General features: G+C 42.4%; 1 protein-coding gene across 8 annotated transcripts in view; it reads left to right on the forward strand.

The window, feature by feature from the left end:
• Positions 1-19,205, forward strand: part of RASAL2 (RAS protein activator like 2) — a 187,249-nt gene that overhangs the window by 84,713 nt on the left and 83,331 nt on the right. For all 8 annotated transcript variants that reach the window (XM_040610596.1, XM_040610597.1, XM_040610598.1 and 5 more), the window contains exon 3: positions 8,190-8,316. In XM_040610596.1, coding sequence (XP_040466530.1) covers positions 8,190-8,316 — 127 coding nt within the window. The remainder of the gene's footprint in view (positions 1-8,189; positions 8,317-19,205) is intronic.

The raw sequence follows: 19,205 nt of genomic DNA on the forward strand, positions 1-19,205 counted from the left end.
GTGCTATAAAACAGGATGCTTTTCAGATTACTGAAGTAGATTTTATTACATGTAAACGCTCGTGAATTTGGGTCTAATACCATGGCTCCCTACACTTGGAGATAACCTGATGGTTTCTGGTTTTTCTTGATTCTTTTGAAGCTTCTGTTTGTGGCTTTGTGCAGGCTTGAGAATATGAGACCTGTTTCTGGTGTAACACTAAATATTCATCTTCATCAGTGATCAGATTTATTTACAAAGGCTGAAATATTTCCTGGTACAGGGAGAGTAGGAGGAAATGGTTTTAGAGAAGGACTTGAGTTATTAGAAGGGAACAACATCAATGCTAATATGTAGGAGATACGGTGATCAAACACAGGGAAAATGGAAGGCCCGGATCATGATGTTTGTTTACTTGTAATTCTTTTCCTAGTCTGACAGGCCTGTCACCTAATGAATTAAAATATATACTCAAGAAACTTAAGGACATGTGAGAATTATTCCTAAAACCGTACTGTACCAGCACAGCTGGGCTAAGAGAATGCATCTCATTAAATAAATGCAATTGAAAACAACACTGGCTTATATCACAAATAATTAACTGAAGGTGATAATCAGGCACTTCTGGGTTTTTAATTTTTCCTGCTACGTACAGCTGAAAGCATTTTGCTGGGAGTAAGATGAGTCTTTTGCTTAGACCCTGAGGAGAAAATATGGGAAGTCTGATATATCACTGGTGTATTAAGTCATTATATACTATTTTTAAATACACTTCTGTTTTTTTGTCAGAAGCTGGAGAAATTCAGTATCAGGCTATACAGCGCCTGGGTTTTAAGTACAGAGTAGCCCCAAAAAATCAAGCAGTAGAGTAAATCTTTGCAGCGTGCTTTCAAAGGAGCCTGCCCGCACTATCACAATGAGGAACCACTTGTTTGGGGAAATGCTGCATGCAGATGGGCCAAGCAGACATGCCTTTGGTGCAGGTGTGACTCCGCTTGCTGACAGTGTGGTCTGTTTCAGAAGCTAGTAGCTGGAGTCAGACTTGCCATTCTGATTTTCCAAGTAATTTGTCACTACTGTTAACTGAAAGGAAAAAAGGAACTCCTTGCAGAGTCATGAGTACTTTGTAGGAAAATAAAAGGCCGTCCTACCTTGAGCCTGTGCACATGGCAGTGTACGTACAATCCCTTCTAGAAACACTAAACCTATAGGAGTAGAACTGCAAGTTGAGAGAGGCACAGAGCTGATCCTTTGGATTTGCACCTCCTTCTAATTTTTCTGAAACAGAAGTTTTCCTGGTAGCTTTCCTGAGAAAGGGAAGAGGAGGCAACCTGGTTAAATTTTACTTGGCGAGTCATTCAGAGTTGGAAGAGGCTCTGTGAAATGTGATCTAGAAGTGAGAATCAACAAAGGCCTAAGGCAGCAATGGGGAGAGACACTTGGGAAGAACATAATGATTGAAAAGTATGTAGGAAGGGGATCACAAAAAGTACGTGGGTGGGACCACGGATACAGGGAGCCTAAGCAAAAGACCAGGTGAATGAGGAAGGGGAAGGTTCCTTAAAGGAGAAAACTGGAGATGATGTTTAGAGTAAAATTATTGGAAAGGTAATGCCGGAGGAGGTTTTTTGTTAACCCAAAGCAAGGTGGTAGGCAGCAGAAGTTGAAGATGGAGAGGTTCCTGCTCTGAACGTGGAAATTGCTGATAGAGTGGATAGTTCAGAATATCTTTGGACAGCTGAAGAGGATCTGAGAAATCTGAGAAACGATGTGAGGGACAGAATGATACCCATCAATAGGGTGGTGGGTGTGGGGGAAGAAGGAAGAGATGTTAACAGCAGAATGCTCTTGCAGCTGAAGGAGAGCACTTGCATCATCACAAGGCTGGTGTAACTTGAAAACTTCAAGTCTGAAGCATCTCATTTTATTCTCTGTGCATCTGCTTTGTTACTTCATGGACTAAAAATCCAAGAAGCTTAGCCTGTATGAAATTGAAAGGGAACAGAAATGTTTTATGTTAATAATACTTTTAAAAATCATTATGCAAGTATGTATGTCAAAGCCAGAAAGTAGGAAAACATTTACAAAATGCAAACAGGTACATGAAGGATTTCTTGATTGTTTCAGGTATAATGCCAAGTTTGGTTTCTTTCAGTTCATGCTGTTAAAATACAGCGTTATGAATTGCATGGATTTTTAATACTGAGGGAACAATACAGAAGGAAATAAATGGAGCAGTAAGAAAACTCTTTTCTTATAACATCCCACCACTATGGATTTATTGTCAAGGCAGTTCAGATGGAGTATGTGCAAGAGAGATTTTTGTGCTGTGCAAGCACAAGAGTAGGCTGGAAATCAGGGAAATTCTGGCGTACAACTTGATTCAGAAATATCTATAATTACTTAGACAACAGTAGTCTGACAGTGGCACTTTGTGCAGTGTAGAAAAATATTAATTACTTGACACCTTGTCAACTTTGTAAGATGAAAATAGGTGAGACTGAATAATGGAGATTATTAATGAAGGGAAGGGAGTGATGCCCAAAAAGTAAGTAGAAAGAAAACGAATCTCTGTAAGGACATGAGAGATGATTTTGCAAATACGGTATCATGAGTGACAGGAGATGTGCAATTACTACAACACATCATGGTGTGGTAATACCTAGCACCATCTTCCAAGACTAGGAGAACAGGTCTAGATTGATTCATTTGCAGATCAGGTGGTTGTTTTTTTTTACGCGGAAGACAGTTTCCTGCTGTCAGGAAGACTTGGATGTTTTCATCATTTGTGAAATCTGTTCCATAGGGTAAGAGCTGTGAGGGCACAGTAAAAGTGTCTGTAATATCAGTGCCATGTAAACAGGGAGAGGGAATGAGTCAGTGTTTATGAAGAATAGTTTTGGATAATCCATGGCACAGCACTTTCACGAGGGATGTGACAAATAGCCGCATCTGGTTTTGGGCTGCTTTTTAGTTGTCTTTAGCTTGGCTCACATCTTGCAGAATCATTTAATTTTATGTTCAGTTGGAAATGAAGATGAGCAACGCTTCTCACAGTGTTAGACTCCTTTTTTCTCCCTGTACCCAAACCCTCATCTTTCTTGGGATTTAGAGGTGGTTTTTATCAAGGGCAAAGGATAGTCAAGACCTACGTTTGCTGTGACAAGATCTACTGGTGCTGTGACAGTGGCTAGCAGCAGGTAATCTCTGATGCAGTTTCCTGCTCTTCCATCTCCCGTGACTGACACCAGAAGTGGAGTGGCAGCGGTGATCCCAAGAGAAAACAGCAAGAGCAAACACTGATGCGTGGGGCCCCAGGGGAGCGTCTTCAGAAATGCCCACTACCGTTCTCAAAAGGCTCATCACATTGGTGTCTTAGAGCAGGTATGTTTTACCTGTAACTAGGAGTTTGTCAAAGCTTAACCCAGTTGTAAGAAAATATTTGCTTCAATTCCCAAATGAATTTAATTATTTATTTTCCAAAAGGCCAAATTAAATGCTCATTGGCAATGTTTTTAAAGGGGATTTCTATGTCAAAATTTTAGCCAGCTTACAACTTTCTGGAGGAAGGTAAAAATTAAATGAATTATTGAACTGTTTTGTTGACAAGATTCCAAAGTTCCTGACTATTAGATCAGAAGAGGTTGCCAGTTCTCAAGTTTTTGTCTTGGATAGTCTTTCCCATCTTGAAAAATCTATCTGCAATGAAGAAATTTTTTCTTTTTTTAAAAAAGCCTAGCTCTGTTTGCCTTTAAGAAGCACTACATGCTTGTAAAGCTATTATTCCTATTTCTTCTGAAATCTCTTCATCATCTACCAGAATTTTATTATTATATGTTTATTTTGTTTTATGTATATAAAATAAATAATGATATTATAAAAAAGGCATTTTATACTTACAAAGCATGTTCAAAGTGGCAGGTGAGCTGTGATGGTGCTCAAGAATTTAGAGTTTGAGCTCTGAACCTGTGCTCATTAAATTGTGAAAATGGCCAGTGAAATGTGGCCTGTGATAAAATTGTCAGGATTGCCAAAATTATCGGCAGCTGGACTGTCCCTGCGTACCTTCTTGTCCCAGAGTGACGCTGCTTGGAGTCCAGCCCTGAATCAGCATCTTTGGCACATTGGCTCAGGGTCAGATGAATCCCAAGTGGTGAAGCCTCAGCAGGGCAAAGAACAAGGTAACAAACGTGGATGGAGGGGATAAAAAAAGAGCTGAAAGCCTGAATTGCTGTTAGAGTCCTGACTCTGCAAGACTTCGTATTCTCTTTGATCCTTTGCTGAAGTGCTTGCTGGAATGGCAGGGGCTGGAGGAGGGTCGGAAAGATTGCAGGTGTCTGACTTGGTGTTTACACAGTATTTAGTTGTGCACTTCCTTGTGTTCTGGTGCCACCCCAGCTGTGAATCAGTTTGGCCTCTCCTGGAGCACTTCATACACCTGTTTAAAACTGGGTCCAGCCCCACAGAGTGCGGAGCTGCTGGCCCAGCTCATCTTCCATCTTCATGAAGCGGTATTTCTAAGAGCAGGCTTATCTTATGCTACATAATAAATACCGGTCCTGCAGTCTTGGAGTTAGTTCTTTTTTATCAATATAGACTACGACTATGGTTTTGGAGGAGTGTTACTTAAAATAACACGGCACTCTTAAGGCAGGCTTAAGGGAGATCTTTTTTACCTATTTGGCTATTTTAACCTTGTCAATAAACTTGTGGGATGTTTGCATATTCTCTGGTGTAGGTCAAGCTGTGTAGCATTAAAATGTTGCTCCTTGTACATTTTATAGAATTATTGAGTGAAATAAAACAGTATCAGGTTTCTCTCAAGCCACTGTAAATACACGAACAAAAGCAGATCTTTTGCTGGAGTGGAGTGTCGTGTGCTAGGTGAACATAGCTACACCCGTGAACCTTTTTTGGTGTGTAAACACCTAACAGTGTTTTCCTAGTCTGGGCAAAATGTTAAGTACAAAAGGCCAAGTGACCCAGAATTAGGACCTGAGCTCTCAGTCAGTCTTCCTGTTAATGGCTCAGTTCCTCTTTGAAGATAAATCCTATCTCTGGTATGCAGAAGTAGATTTGTTTTTGACACCGATGCCGGTGTGCTGCAGCCTGTTTGCTTTCCCCAAGGACACAAAGGACAGCGTGGCCTCACTCACCGTTCTCTTCCTCACCCTCAGCAGCAAGTCAGTACATCCATAGCGTCCCCTTGGCTGTTGTCGCTGTTCTTACATACTCTGTTATCAGGGTGGTAGTAGTGCTTTTTTTATGTTGATGGATTAAAAGAATGTGTCATCACCTGTCTGACAGCACACACAGATACTGAAGAGGTATACTTGAAAGAAAAGGGACTATTATTAATTTCTCAGCTAAAAAATAAATAAATATCTAACAGTGGAGAAATTTACCCTGCAGGAGCTGTATTGGTGTAGAGCTAGCAGCTGGGTGTAGATACAACAAGTTCACTGCGAAAGGAGGATCGCAGGGTGGTAGCTCGATGCTTTTAAGGTATGCTGAAGCATGTGGTGTGACTGGTAATAGCTGTTCTGGAAACACAGCTCACAGCATCCCACCAAAAAAACTGCTCTGAAGGAAATCAGCAGAGGCAGAAGACGTGATGGAGCGGAAGAGCATTTAAAAGGGAATAAGACTAAATGGAGCCTCCAGATGATAACTGAAAATCTACTATGTGAACCTGATGGAATGAATGTGGCACAAACTAACAAAATCAGTCTCTGCTTAACTTCCTAATGTGCTTTTGCACGGAGATCATTCGGCAAAGGAGCTGCTGTAAAAATCTACCAGCAAAGAAAATAGCCCTAACAGAATAACCACTAGGGATTTGGGAAACTTGTTTTGAAAAATGAGCACTGCTTGAAGGAGACAAATAGACCAGCCTGGTAATAAATAGCATTAAAAAATGACCTTAAGAGAATGTTAAGTGCTTAAAAGTCAGGAAATGCCGAAACTAGTTTGTGAGAGCCATTGTAGTGTGGCCTGTTTCTAAAATAGTACAGTATCTTGTGCATCTTTTTCAACCTTCAGTAAAAATGAATAATAACTTTTTGTTTGCTATTAATACTTGGTCTTCCGAGATGATTGAAGATATGAAAGGATAAGCAGCACAGGAAATAAGACAGGGGCTTCTATTGCTTTAGCTGCAAGCTGTCTTTTACGTACCTATATGAAAATAAATAGCCGAATTGCATGCATTGCAGTTGTACTGTTGAAGCCAGTGTCCTCGTCGAAAGTGCGCTGCGATGATTTGGGCGCTGAGGGGTTGTGCTTGCTTCCAGCCCCTGGATGCTACATCTCTCCTTCATCCTTGGGGTTTTTCCAGCTGTTGAATATGAAGGCTTAAGGCAGCCCCGCCAACTTACAGGTTCCAGATACAGTAACAGAGACCAGACTAACAGCTTCAGGGATAAACAATTTAGCTCAAAATAACGTTGGGGTAACAAATAAACATCAGGAGTATGATTATTCGGGTTGTTAAAACAAGAAATGCAGTTAACTCGGTAGCACAATTATCCCGGTCAAAATGACAGCGGAGTAATTCACTACTACTGAGCTAAACTTAATATCTGAACACGTAAAGACCTGCAAAGCCATGGTCACAGCCATGGTTATCAGGCAGGCCAGCAAGAAGCAGGGTATGGCTTCCTCCCAACAGCCACGCGGACCAGGCAGCAGGCTCGGGGAATTCCCAGTTCCCCGGTTGGGGTGTCCTCGTGTTGAGAGATGGAAATGCAATCTGGACTTGTTAATCAACCATCATATCCCACTGCTGCCCCCCTCCCCGTGCCAGTTTGGGCTGTGTGGGGCCCAGAAACACTGTATAAGACAGTACTGGCCCCAGCTGCCTGCCCATTGTGGGCCACCCAGCTGGAGAGACAGTAGTTGCTAGGGGCAGAGAACCTGGTGTTCCAGACAGTTCCAGAGTTGCAGCCTCCAGTCTTTGGTGACCAGCCTTTCGCCAGTTTAAAAGACCTTCGCTGTCTTGACTTGGAAACTTCTTCAGAATTATGTGTACAATCTTCAGAATTGTAAAGCAGAAGTGTTCCTCCTGCTAGGCAGCAATGTTGCCCACCAGGGGAAGGCGGTGGTCTGCATGCTGGGGCAATCAGAGTCGCACCTCTGGCGAGCAGGTAGCTCTCTGAAGTTTTCTGTTTTTCTGTATGCAAGTTAATTGATGCTTGATTTAGCTCATGCTGATCATAGAAACAAAATCAGGATACACAAAGGTGTCCATATAAATTCATAAAAATAATTAGATTCTCTTCCTTACCCTCCACATCCCTTTGTAAGTTTTTTGGGATTGGATTAGGAGTGCAGCAGGCTTGTTTCTTGTTCCCAGACATATGTGCTGTTGGACAAAGAGACTGTATCACTTAGGCTCTTTTATTGCTCTTAGCTGTTGTCTGAATGCCCTGCAGCCTTAGTGATAGGTAGCGTAATTTACCACTTTTTTTTTTTTTTTTTTTTTTTTTTAGCATAAGCACCTCTCTAGCAACGCAGTTGTCCAGGCAGGTGTTTAAAGGCAAAGTCAGGCAGGGAGCAAACCCTGCGGGCTTAAGTTCTGCCAGAATTTCGGAAGAGAAACAAGATCTTTATACATTCAGTGCTTTTAAAGAGAGTTAGCGTACAGAATTTTGTTACTGTGGAATAGTGAGGACCCCAAGCCCTTGTTAGAGCTTTCCGAGGTCCCACTTTCAGGATGAGTTTGACTTAATCATAGAAGATATCCCCCTTCTCCATGTGTCCAGTATGACCAGCAGAATGCCCGTTTTCCTCTGACATGCTGTAGCTGATTGCTGAATGTGTGCCAAGACTGTAAAAACGATTTTGTAATCCAAGTTTCACATGTAGCTATCTGACCAGCAGCCTCGCCTGACTTCCCAGCGTGGAAGTGGGCAAGGCTGGATAGCAGTGGGTCTGGCGTTGGAGAACCAGTTTGGAAAGGCAGGGATTGCCTTGTTAGTCAGATGGGTCGGCTGCGTTGACTTGGTGCTGCTGGGGCGCGGGTTGCTGCACACCTGCACCAGCCCACCGCTTCCCACCGCTCCGGTGCTTTCCCGGTGAGCCTCAGCGATGCCGTGGGAAGGCCGAACTGCATCTGGAAGTTATTACTGGATGAGTTGAAAACCAGCCGGTTTTTATCAGTATGATGAAAAATAAGCAAATTAACAGCTGTCGTCAACCTTTTTGTGCAGGTGCCTGTGGATGGGGTCCAGGAACCGCAGGCAGATGCCACCAAAGGCCGTTGCCTGCGCCGGACAGTGAGTGTCCCCTCCGAGGGCCAGTTCCCCGAGTACCCACCAGAGGGGGCCGCCAAACTCGGTAAGTCCAAACCTCAGCAGCAATAAATTAATTTTAATTGATAGCCGCCGGCTCTGTCAGCAGACACTGCTTGCCAGGCAGCCTCCTTGCAAAGGAGCCTGCAGAGGTGGGTGGCGTGGCAGCTAGGTGGTGGTGATGGAGGTCCTGTGACGGTGGTGCTGTTTGTAAATGCCTCTGGCAAAATTAATTTCCAAACACCAGGATTTATCCAGCCATCGGTGAGGTTGTTCTAGGGTACCTGCAGGCAGGAAGGTTTGTAGCTGTGTTGGTATACCTGGCAGCCCTGGGGTTTGCAACGGAGAGCTCCTGAACGCAGGTCAATAGGAATGCAGCTTTGCAGACAGACATCAGTGGTTCCCACTGGGGTTTTTTAGAACTATTAGGTTGGTTATGTTTTGCCTCGCTTTTGAGTCTCTCTGGAATGTCCTTTGCTTCATATTTTCCTAACAAGTACTGGGTAACAGGTTTTTCTGTAACTTACCTCATGTGTGTTCAGGGCGCAGTTCCTAAAAGAACCAACCAACTGCCTGCTGCTGTTGGCTGTAATTATACATGTTGAAATCTAGCGAAAGCAAAAGAAAGGGCAGGTATTAGAAATGACAAAGAAAAGTTCTGTTACAGTAGTTTCCCAAGTCCAGATTTGGCCCAGTTCCCCCTCTTTATTCCACCCCACCTGTGGTTGCGTAAAGAGCATTATTCCAGCTCTTTCCAGAAGAAGCAAAAAGTGAATGGAGGCAGCAACCACACACAAGCAAATTCCTCTTTCTATTCCCAATCTATGCAAGAAGGTTTCCTTGACGTAGCCTGATTGAATGTAGGAGCAATTCTTCCTCAGTTCAGCTGTAAAAGAATACCAATCCTGGGAGAGAGTGAGCTATAAGGGAAAAAGCAGCGTGTCTCTAGATAGTAAAGCAGCCTTGATAACATTATCAACAAAGGTGAAGAGCAGGTATGGTATTTTTCATTTCACAGGCTCAGCTGGTTTTTATGCCAAAGAATTTTATTCTGTGAGTATATTGCACACAAGTAATTAAAGTCCTGCTCTTCTAGATAACTGATTAACACATTGAAACTGTAGTACTTGCTTATTTATACTTGCCAATAACACTACTTAACTCTTCCTTATTTGAGGAAGGCAGGCAGCATTCTTGGTTGGTTTTGGGGTTTTTTTTGGATTTATTTGATTCCTGGGTTAGAAGTCTGAAAAACAAACAGGGCAGGTTGGGGATTTAGGAGGGAAAACCGCTAAGTACTTGCGGATGAGTGCTGTGAACAGAACTCCTATTGGATTTGTGTGTGGCGTTTCAAATACAGCTCTAAATTATCTAAATTATCATCTTCTTTTGCCATATAACAAACTCATTCTCGTTTGGAACTAAAACCAGTATTAAACATGTTTACATGGAATTATAGGCAAAGTACTTACTCCAGTATGTAGCTAGTGAGATGAATAAAGAATCATATTGTAACTAGTCTGTACTAGGCAATGAATATTATTTGCAAGGTAGAAAGACCTGTAAAATCCAGGTTTTAAATGACTTCTTTTTCTATACCATGTGAAAAAAAAATTTGTACAAGAATTTCTAGATTTCCCTGAGCATCTGAATAGCTGGAAATCCCATTGTTACGTTTTTAAATGTAACCTTGTAACCTTCTTCATTTTTCTTGAATTTCCATACAGAATGGATGACTGTGCTATTTGGGTATATGCCTTGCTATGTGTATTTGGTAGAGTTTAAGGGGCATGTGGCATCTTTTAGTGTGCTACTTCATGTATGCCTGACAAGAATATATTAAAAGTACAAGGAAAACTTGTATCCGCGTGGTCCTCTCCATATGAGAGCTGCAACTTCAGTGAATATAGATGTCACAAAGTGTGTAGCTAAAGGAAAGTGGGCATGTAGTGGGAGGGGAAGACAGACAAGAGCTGGAAAAAAATTGAGCCATGCCTGTACTGTGAGGAAGGATGAGGGTAAACAGGAGGGAAGGTTATATATAATCTCTGATTGCAGCACCCTAGGTAGTTCCCTTGTTTTCACATCCTGGTTAGAAATGTTTCTTGCATGATTACAGAATTCCTGCTAATGGAAAAAAGTAGGTTGCAGGGGGAATAGCTTTGTGTCAAGATGTTGAGCCAGGGGACAAACCAGTGAAGGAAGCCATTGAACATCTTTATAAAGAAAGAAACAGATGGTGGCAGCCAGGACGTATCACCAGCAGTACAGATAACAACTGGACTAAAATAGCTTTGGAATGGACACCAAAAGCTGAAAAGCGCAGCAGAGGCAGCTGAAATATCTAGCTGAGAAATTGCTATGCAGAGCTGATAAGAATATCTAGCTTGTCCTAGGGAAGCATGTGCATAACATGGCAACAGCAGGCCTTGCATCTTATGATGATATCTGAAATTACTACTTGCAGAAGAACTACTTAGGGCTGGCTGTAGTGCAGAGGTTAAGGCGTAGCAATGGCATTTGCTTTTTTCCTTAAAGGGAGGTATGGCAACCTTACTGTGATATATTGATTTTTTTTTTAAAAAAAAAAAAAGAGGGGGGGGGGGGAAATCAGGTGATGGAACTCGTTTGCATCTGTAGTGCTATAGTTATACCTTGTACAAAACATATAGAGTATTGTACAAGGTCAGTCTTTTTGTTAATGGAGGAACTGGAATGGTGTGTGTTCTTCAGGGGCTTTGTATAATCAGCAGTAGCACCCATTTTGCGTTCTTTTTTGTGGCATTTTTAATAGCATTGTGCACACATCTTTGCAGCACCATTCCTAGGAAGTGTGTGGGAGAGAAACTACCCACGCTACAGCTGAGAAGTTGAAGCAAGAAATGTGTAACTCACCAAAGGTCAACATTAAGTCAAGTGTGCTTTACCCAAGGGCTGTTGTAGTCATTCTTGCTGTCTCTTTCATTTTTACCCTTGCTGCAGGGTTGGCTCAGCTGTTCGTGAGGCAGCTGCTGAACCACCATGGTTTACAGTCCACGTACTAAGATAGACACCAATTTCCATATACTTCAGTACAGTAAACTGTAATTTGCAATGGTTCAGCAGCTGCTGCAAGAGCAGCTGAGCCATCCCTTCCATGCAGGCAGAAACCACTGTGGTCACCCCTGAATGAGAGCCGGAGGGGTGGACACAGAGATACAACACAAGATAGAAAGTGACTTGTTTAAACAGTGAAAAGATCATTTAAAAACTGTTAACTCCAGAGGATACTCACCATTTACTGCTAGCTTAGGAACTTGCCCTCTGCTTGCACAGTGGAGAGGTTGTTTCTGATGTTGAGGTTCTTAATTCCTGTCTGGAAGGCACAGTGTACCCAGAGTTGTGTCAGCAAGCTGTACGTTGAAGATATGCCATGAAATTTCCATGGTGTGTAATCTGTACCATTGTATTAATACCTCTCTGTGAGTGAATAGGCACGCTCTAGATATGTCATTTACTTGCTAGGATTTCATCTTGGCAGTGCTTATTCAGAGGTGCTTCCATTCAGGGAAGCTAGAAGCGCAGCTGTAATTTCTCCCTAACTCCAGGCTGACAGCCTCCTTCCTTCTTTCAGGCATTTCTTTCAATGGGCTAATTCTGTTACCAAGTGTGATCCAGGCCCTGGAGACCAGCATCTAAAATGTTGTAGGGAGGGGTTAAGAAAAAGAAAACTGAAGCTTGTCCATCACTCTATCGCTGCCATTTCTGCTTCGGATCCTGCTGCTCTTCTGGTTTTTTTTTTTGTGTCAGGAAGATTACATCCTTTGTAAAGGATCACATTTTTAAGAGCATATCAGAATTAACCATTCATGCAGTAAAAGCATGATTCAGATTTCCACCATTCATACTAGTTGACAGACTAGTAACAGTTACTGCTTCCTTTCCCAAAATAATCCTCTTCTCTCTTACTCTGCTTCCTTCTCGCCACCTGCTCACACTAAATAAGACCTGTTAAGGAGAATGTGTAGTGAAATTTTTGATTCTGGTATCTGAGTGCATCTTTGTGGCATCAATAAGGGATTTCTCGCCTGCACATGTGAAATTATCAGGAGAGTTTGAAAGTGGGGAAATAGTTTGGGGTTTGGTTTTTGGTTTTTTAATTTGTTGTTAAATTATTAGGAAAGAGCGTCATCAGGGAGAGACTTCTTTGAGATTCTCTGATGCTTAGAAAGGCTAGTGTTGATGCAAATGGATTTTTCTTTTTACATCTGGAGATGAAGTCACCTGAGAAGAAAATAAAGACCATTTCACTTGTTGAAACTAGTTAACCCTGTTTTTTCTCAGTCGCATCTGTGACTGTTGCTTATGAAGGCTCTTGAGAAAAGATTGCTGAAAGCAGGTCAGAGGTGAGGATGCTCTTTGCAAATATTCGTTTTGTCCTCACCTTGAGTCACTTAACATTGAGAAATTTTGGGTTGTGTCCAGTTACTTGGTCTAATCAATGGGAAAACATTATTTGTACCCTCTACCCACACTCAATACTAGTGTGCTTGCTGACTATTGCCCTCGCTGATCTAATTGTCCTAAACAGTATTAATGGGGCTGAAGATGAGGAGCTCTGCTGGAATGGTTCTGCAATAGAAACAAGCAGCCGGAGGTGAGAGGAGAGAAGGCAGGGACTCCTTAAACTACTTTGTTGCTGACAAAAGTGTCGGGAAGCACATAATTAAAGCAGCCACTTCTTTTTATTTTCCTCTTTTTTTTTTTTTTTTTTTTTTTTTTTTTTCCCTTTCCTTCCCTGCCCCCCTGAAAATATACTCCCCTTTCTTGGCTGGAGAGAGAACAGCCACCAAGATTGAGGACAATCTGGCTAAGCAAGTCTTACACCTGTCAGGAGCTTCTACGCAGTCAGCTCTGCGTATACAGTGTCTACTGCATGTCAGTGTCTATTCACCCTTGCACAGGTCTCTAGCTCATCTTCCAAACTTTTGTGCTGGAGTCATCTTCATATTTCACATCAGAGAACCAACTGGTCTTTCTGCAGGGCATTAATAGCTGTTACTCAGCTGCTGACTCACATTGCAGCTCTTCTCGCCATCCTTTGGTACAGTTTGATCCATGCAACCTGCTGTTATCATCTGTTCTCCTCCTTGGAACGGATCTCGCGTGCCCTGGTGAGCTGTCATTCTCAGGATGTCTCTGTGGAGATCGCCTTTGCAACCAGCAACGTGGTGATGGCAGAGTGGTCATGCTGCTGCCTCGTACCGAGAATACTGGGTCCAGTGTTGGGCCCACCACTTGAAGAAGGTTGGAGACGGTCCAGCAGAGATCTGCCAAGGTCATTCTGTTCAGGAGTAGGGGACCCATGAAAAGAGGCTGACAGAGCTCAACTTGTTCGGGCTGGCAAAAAAAGAGGCTAAGGGAGTGATGTGATAGTCTATGGCTACTTGAAAGAGGTAGCGATAATGCAGCCAAACCCTTCCCAGTAGTGGTAGATGATAAAACAAGGGGGAATGGCCACAAGTTTGGGAGGTTCAGATTGAGAGATTAAGGGAAAGTTTGGCACCAGAAGGGTAATTTAGCACTAAAGCAAGGTTGTAGAAACCATCCTTCAAGGCTTTCATGGCTCAGCTGGACGAAGCCACAGCTGACCTCATCAGGTGCTGCCCCACTCTGGGTGGAAAACAGGATGAGATAACCACCGGGAGTTCCTCACAGCCAGCGTTTCACTGGTTCTCAGTTTTGCTTTCTGTCACTTTTTGACTTTCTCTTCCCAGCATGTGTGTTACCTGCCGATCGTCATAAAGCAACTGTAGCTTGTCTTGTGCAGAAGCTTCTCTGATTGCTTACAGCCTGTTATTTGAATGAAGTAAAACTGATGCTGTATCTGTGTGTGTCCCTTTCTCCCATAGTTAGTCTCTCCCAGCCAAGAAATACTGAATTTCAGAGAGATAAAGATCTCTGAGGTACTGAGTTGCTACAACTTTCATAAAAACACATGGTCTAGTGGTTGTACGGGAAGGAGACTGCACAACTTCTGGTGAAAACAGTATTGCAACATGTCCTCTGCTTGGGAGATCAGCACTAAAATGCAAATAGATAGGAAACTGGCCACCCTGACTTTCCTGATCACACAGCTGTTAGAGGAGGCACTTAATTGGGAATTCTAGCTCGGTGGTAAATCACCCAAGTCGGATTTTTTTTTCAAACCTGAATTTCTTCAAGTTTAGCACCTAAGTGAGAGGACTGAGTTTCAGTCTATTGTGAAAACTGAGTTTTCAGCTATCGCTACCTTTTTCAGAAAGACCGAGGCTGCTAAAATTAATTTTAGATCTCTAAGCATCTTCAGGAGTATACTTTAGAGCCAATAAACAAAATATACCTTCGGTACTGTGGTGAACTACATGTACAGTTTTGAAATTTGGTGAAGATGGAATTTTGATCTTCAAACATGACTTTTTAACTTCCTGATCCTCTGGCTTCATTGCACAGTTGATAGATTTTCATTTTAGTGATCACCCCCTTTGCATTCCCTCAAGCTCATTTTTTCAGTAAGTATTCCACTGAATAGAGAAGATGCTCTGATCACACAAACAAGGGAAGAAGTGATAAAAATGAAGCATCAGTCTGTTTTGGTGCCAGATCCATACTGCATTGCTATCAGGTGACCCGTTAGCTGTGCAGGAGTCCTGCCTCTGTACTGTTTTAAAAGGTTGCGTCCAGAGGCTTGAAAATGGAGTGAGCGACAGAAGGTTAGTGAAGTGACGTCTGGTTTCATTGCTGTCTGGCATGTACCTCTTAAGAGTTCCTGCAAGCTGCTGCCGAGCCCTCCTACGTGGGGATTGCACCAAGAAGATACACAGCCCTTGCTCTTCCTTCAGGTAAAAACTTGGCAGGAGAGAACAAACATTAGCTAAAAAGATTTCTAAGTTACTTCAGTAACTGCTGCTTCTGAGACAAGGTTGTTTGCAACTAAAACAATGGAAGCTGAGCCTTGCTTTCTGTGCATTCCATTTGGAATGAGCACTTAGTGATGAAAGAACAAATAGATTTACTGTGTGCTCACCACATAATTACAATCCCTGTGCTAATGTTTTAGGATGAATACCTGAAAAGGGCGACTACTTTTTTGGAGGGGAGGAGGATAGGGGTGGGGATGGATAGTCTGTTCTGGAAGAAGAGAGGTTGTTTGTGACCTGGTTGATGAAAGAATCTGCAATGCACCAATCTTTACATATTTGGTAAAGATCTATTGAGGGAAGTGCAGGAATTTGAAATAATGGTCTTCCTGTAACTCCTAACAAAACTGTGGGCTGAAAACAGGGCTGTCCTTTCACCTTCCACCACTGAACTTTCCCTACAAAGAATATTTGTTAGAAAGTGAGGATGACAAATGCAGTTTACAGCTCCCTGTATCTCAGCCGTAGGGATTTATGATGTGTCTTGATGAAATAATTTTCCCAATAGCACTGTCTGCTTTTTCACTGTGTCACTATGTGCAAAATAGCCGTCTCCTGTCAACTGTTATGCATGGCAGGGATGCAAAATAGAGCTCTGGGTTTAGCCCTCTAATTGAGGGGTGTGTTGTATAGCAGTATCTCTGGCAGGAAGATGGATTTAGATGTGCTGACTTGTTTGCAAGTCTTTGGGTTTGCCCGATTCGGGCTTGCACGAGCATGTTTGTATATACGTACACAATATACACGTGTGAGAGCCTCTCTGCAGAGCCGGGAGTCTGAAGGATCAGGCGCGTTACTGTCCGTTGCCTTTATTGTTTAATTTAGCAACCCCTGATTGAGCGGTTTAAGGTTTGTTGGTTTGGGTTTTTTTTGACCTGTAAGTGCTTTGTACCATGCTCTAATGAGATCAGTACGGAAAGCACCGTTCTGCACTTGTGTGGTTTGACCCTGCTTGGCGGTGGCCGAAGCGCTGGCTGTGTTTCTGTAGGCTGAGGTGGGCACTGCATGCATTTAGCCCTGCGGCTCTTCAGCCCTGCCCTGACACTTGCCAGAAGCCATGCGTGGGAGCCTTTTGTGAGCTGAGGTCTGAAGCCTTTGGCTCACATCACAGCGCAGACCAGGGTTTGCTAAAGACTTTATCCTTTGCCTGCTCCTCTGTGCTAGTGCGTTGGGTTACCATCTCTTAGTGCTGTGACTGTTGGGTATGATTAGTAGGGATTGTAGCTATGCCAAGATCAATTGAAATTCCAAAACTTTAACTGTCTTTAGCTGACGTTATTTACCCATCGTGTTCTATCCCAAAATGCAAATAAATGCAAACTGTGAATTGCATTTTTAAAAATCTCTTGTGAAATACAGCTGCTTTTGGGCATTGTTAAAGAACAAAAGTCTACACAGGGAAAAATTTACTGTGTGAAAAGTGTCCTGCTATCTTTTGCATCCAAAAAAGAGGTTAGGAAACTTTGGGGAAAGCCCTGAAGTAATCTGAAATTTGGACAATGTACAGTGCAATTTGCCTGCCTTGGAAGGATGAAGAATTTAGACAACTCTGCTTGAAATTAAAACTGACTCCAGGGAGGCTAGATGTAACAAAACAGGATGCCTGGATCTCAGTGACATTCCCCCTGGGCAATTGAAGTTATTTGTCTACAGAAAATCGCCAAGCTGCTATCTTTTTCTTCTTCTATAACACAAGTGAAGCCAAAGAATTTTGTTTTGTTCTGAACACTGCTGAAACTTTATTCCCTTGCACAGAGATCATCTGTACTGAAAGCCAAGTTTCATCATGAAGCAAATTTTATCTGTTTAGATCTTAAACCTTTTTAGAGCAGGGATTAACAGGGGTATGAACACATAATCGTAACTTTCTAGTATTGACACGTAATCCGTTAGGGTTTTCTTTTTTTTCCTCTTGGAAATGTATTATTACATCCCTGCCTACTACTTCCAGCACACAAAAAAATCGTTTTAGAGGTTTTAAAATGTTATGTGAGCATAGAAACACTTTATAAGTAGAGTATGCTGTGCAATGGCGTAATTGCTGAGAACGGGAAGCTTTTGGACCATCTAGGGCAGATTTGTTGACTGTGTTCTAACCAAACTTTGGTTTATTATGAAGGAAGCTATCCTTTTCCTTGGTTTCTCAAAACAATAATAAAAATTTATTTATGAAATTCTTTAGAGAAATCTACCTCAAATCATGCATGAACTTTACTGCGGGTTGTTAAATTGTGTAGCTTCTCTTTTATAATTGTTTGATCTTGTGGTAAGAAGTAATTACACTTCACCCAACCATGTATACTTGCCTTTCTTCCTTCAGTAACAACCGACTTAACACTTAATGGAGAATTAACCTTCTTCCTACAGCCCGATTTTCCTTATCTTAAGGCTTGTCTGGAGTTAATTTGAACTGTTGAATTAAATTTTAAAATGTTGATGTAATTAAATCTGGTTCAGACTTCGGTATTGGTTATGGAATTAGTTGCTGATCAGTTTATTGTTTTAGCATAATCTGATGCTTGATAATGTAAATATTTGTGAAATTGGATTAAGTGCATCTAGTTTGAAGTTTCTATGAAATTAAATATACAAAGTTATCACCACTGCGCCGGGGTGTACACGCTCTTGTGTCCCTGCTTTGCCACCCTTCTCGGTGCCGGTTCCATCGTGTGCTTGCCAGGTGAATCGGTTCGACTTAGCGCAGCAAAATCATGTTCACGTCCCAGTAAGTGTTGAAGGGTTAGCTTTGAATCTGACCTGGTAGGTGTTCCAAATAACCCTGCAGCTGTGTGGTGGCTCCAACGCAAAGGAGGTGGTGGCAGCGTGTTGCTTAAGGGGACAGTAGGAGAGCCAAATGGTTTCCCCTTCTGGGCTCACCCCTAGTAGCAGCCCGGAGTGTAACTTGGGTGTAATCTGAAGCTGCTCTGTTAGCTTTGATCTAGCCAGTGCACTTACGGTAAGAGTGGAGCCAGGGCAGCAGAGGTTTGAACAAGGGCTGTGTGAGGTTTTCAGAAGAGCTTGGGTTACTACCCACTTCTGCCACAGCTGAAGTTTGTGCTCTCACATTCTTAAAGCTCCTGTTACTTGAACTACTTCTGGTATGTCTTTGTGCATTGCAGTTAGGGCTCGTGCCTCGCTTTTGAATACTATTTCATTAGGGTTGCACATTCTTCTGTCCTAGGCACAGCCTAGAGTTCCGTATCTCATGCTGGCGATGCATACATTGTGTTACGAGTTCATCCACTTCTGTAGCATTCATGTGTTTCTGTAATCTTTTTATAGTCCAAACTTCAAGAAAAATACATGCACAATATTTGATGGACAAGCCTGTACAAACAGTGGGAAAAACACGGAGACCGTCTGGAGGACCATTCAAGTCACACTTCCAGGAACTGTAAAGAAATAGATTTGTTTTAAATAAGCGCACTATGCTGAGTAGTAAAACCACGACATGTTTTTATTTTAATGAAGTTTGGGACTGTCACTTCTGCTTTTTCGTATTTCCCCCCACCCCTTGGTTTTGTGTTGTTCCTAGGAGGTTTGAACAGGTCTTTTCTCCTCTCATATCTCTCCCTTTTCTCCATGTCACGATATGTTGGATATTCTTATGACAAGCAGGGCTGGCAGGTACTGAACTTATAATAATCAGTGAGCTGCCCTGTATCTTATCTCTGGAGTGCTGAAACGCTGTGAATCCGTGTATTTTTGTTTCGGCATTGTGGATTGTTGTGGCCTTTGGCAGGTTTCCATCTGAGCTGCCCGTGCTGAAATGTCTCTGAAGGTATGCAGTGAAAGGGGTTTGTGCATCTGCATTAGAAGTACTGCAGAACTTTCTGTCGTTGCTGCCTTAAGACCCAAAATTCGGGGGGGGATTTTCTTTCTTAATGAATTCTGGTTGAGGATGGTAGAACTTGCTGTAGTGGGGTAAGAAATCCATTGTCAATTATATATTGGGTTTTTCCATGCAAGACCTCAGGAGATTTGTTTTCCATCAGGC

This window comes from Falco naumanni, chromosome 11 (assembly GCF_017639655.2).
Source record: "Falco naumanni isolate bFalNau1 chromosome 11, bFalNau1.pat, whole genome shotgun sequence".
NCBI lineage: Eukaryota > Metazoa > Chordata > Aves > Falconiformes > Falconidae > Falco > Falco naumanni.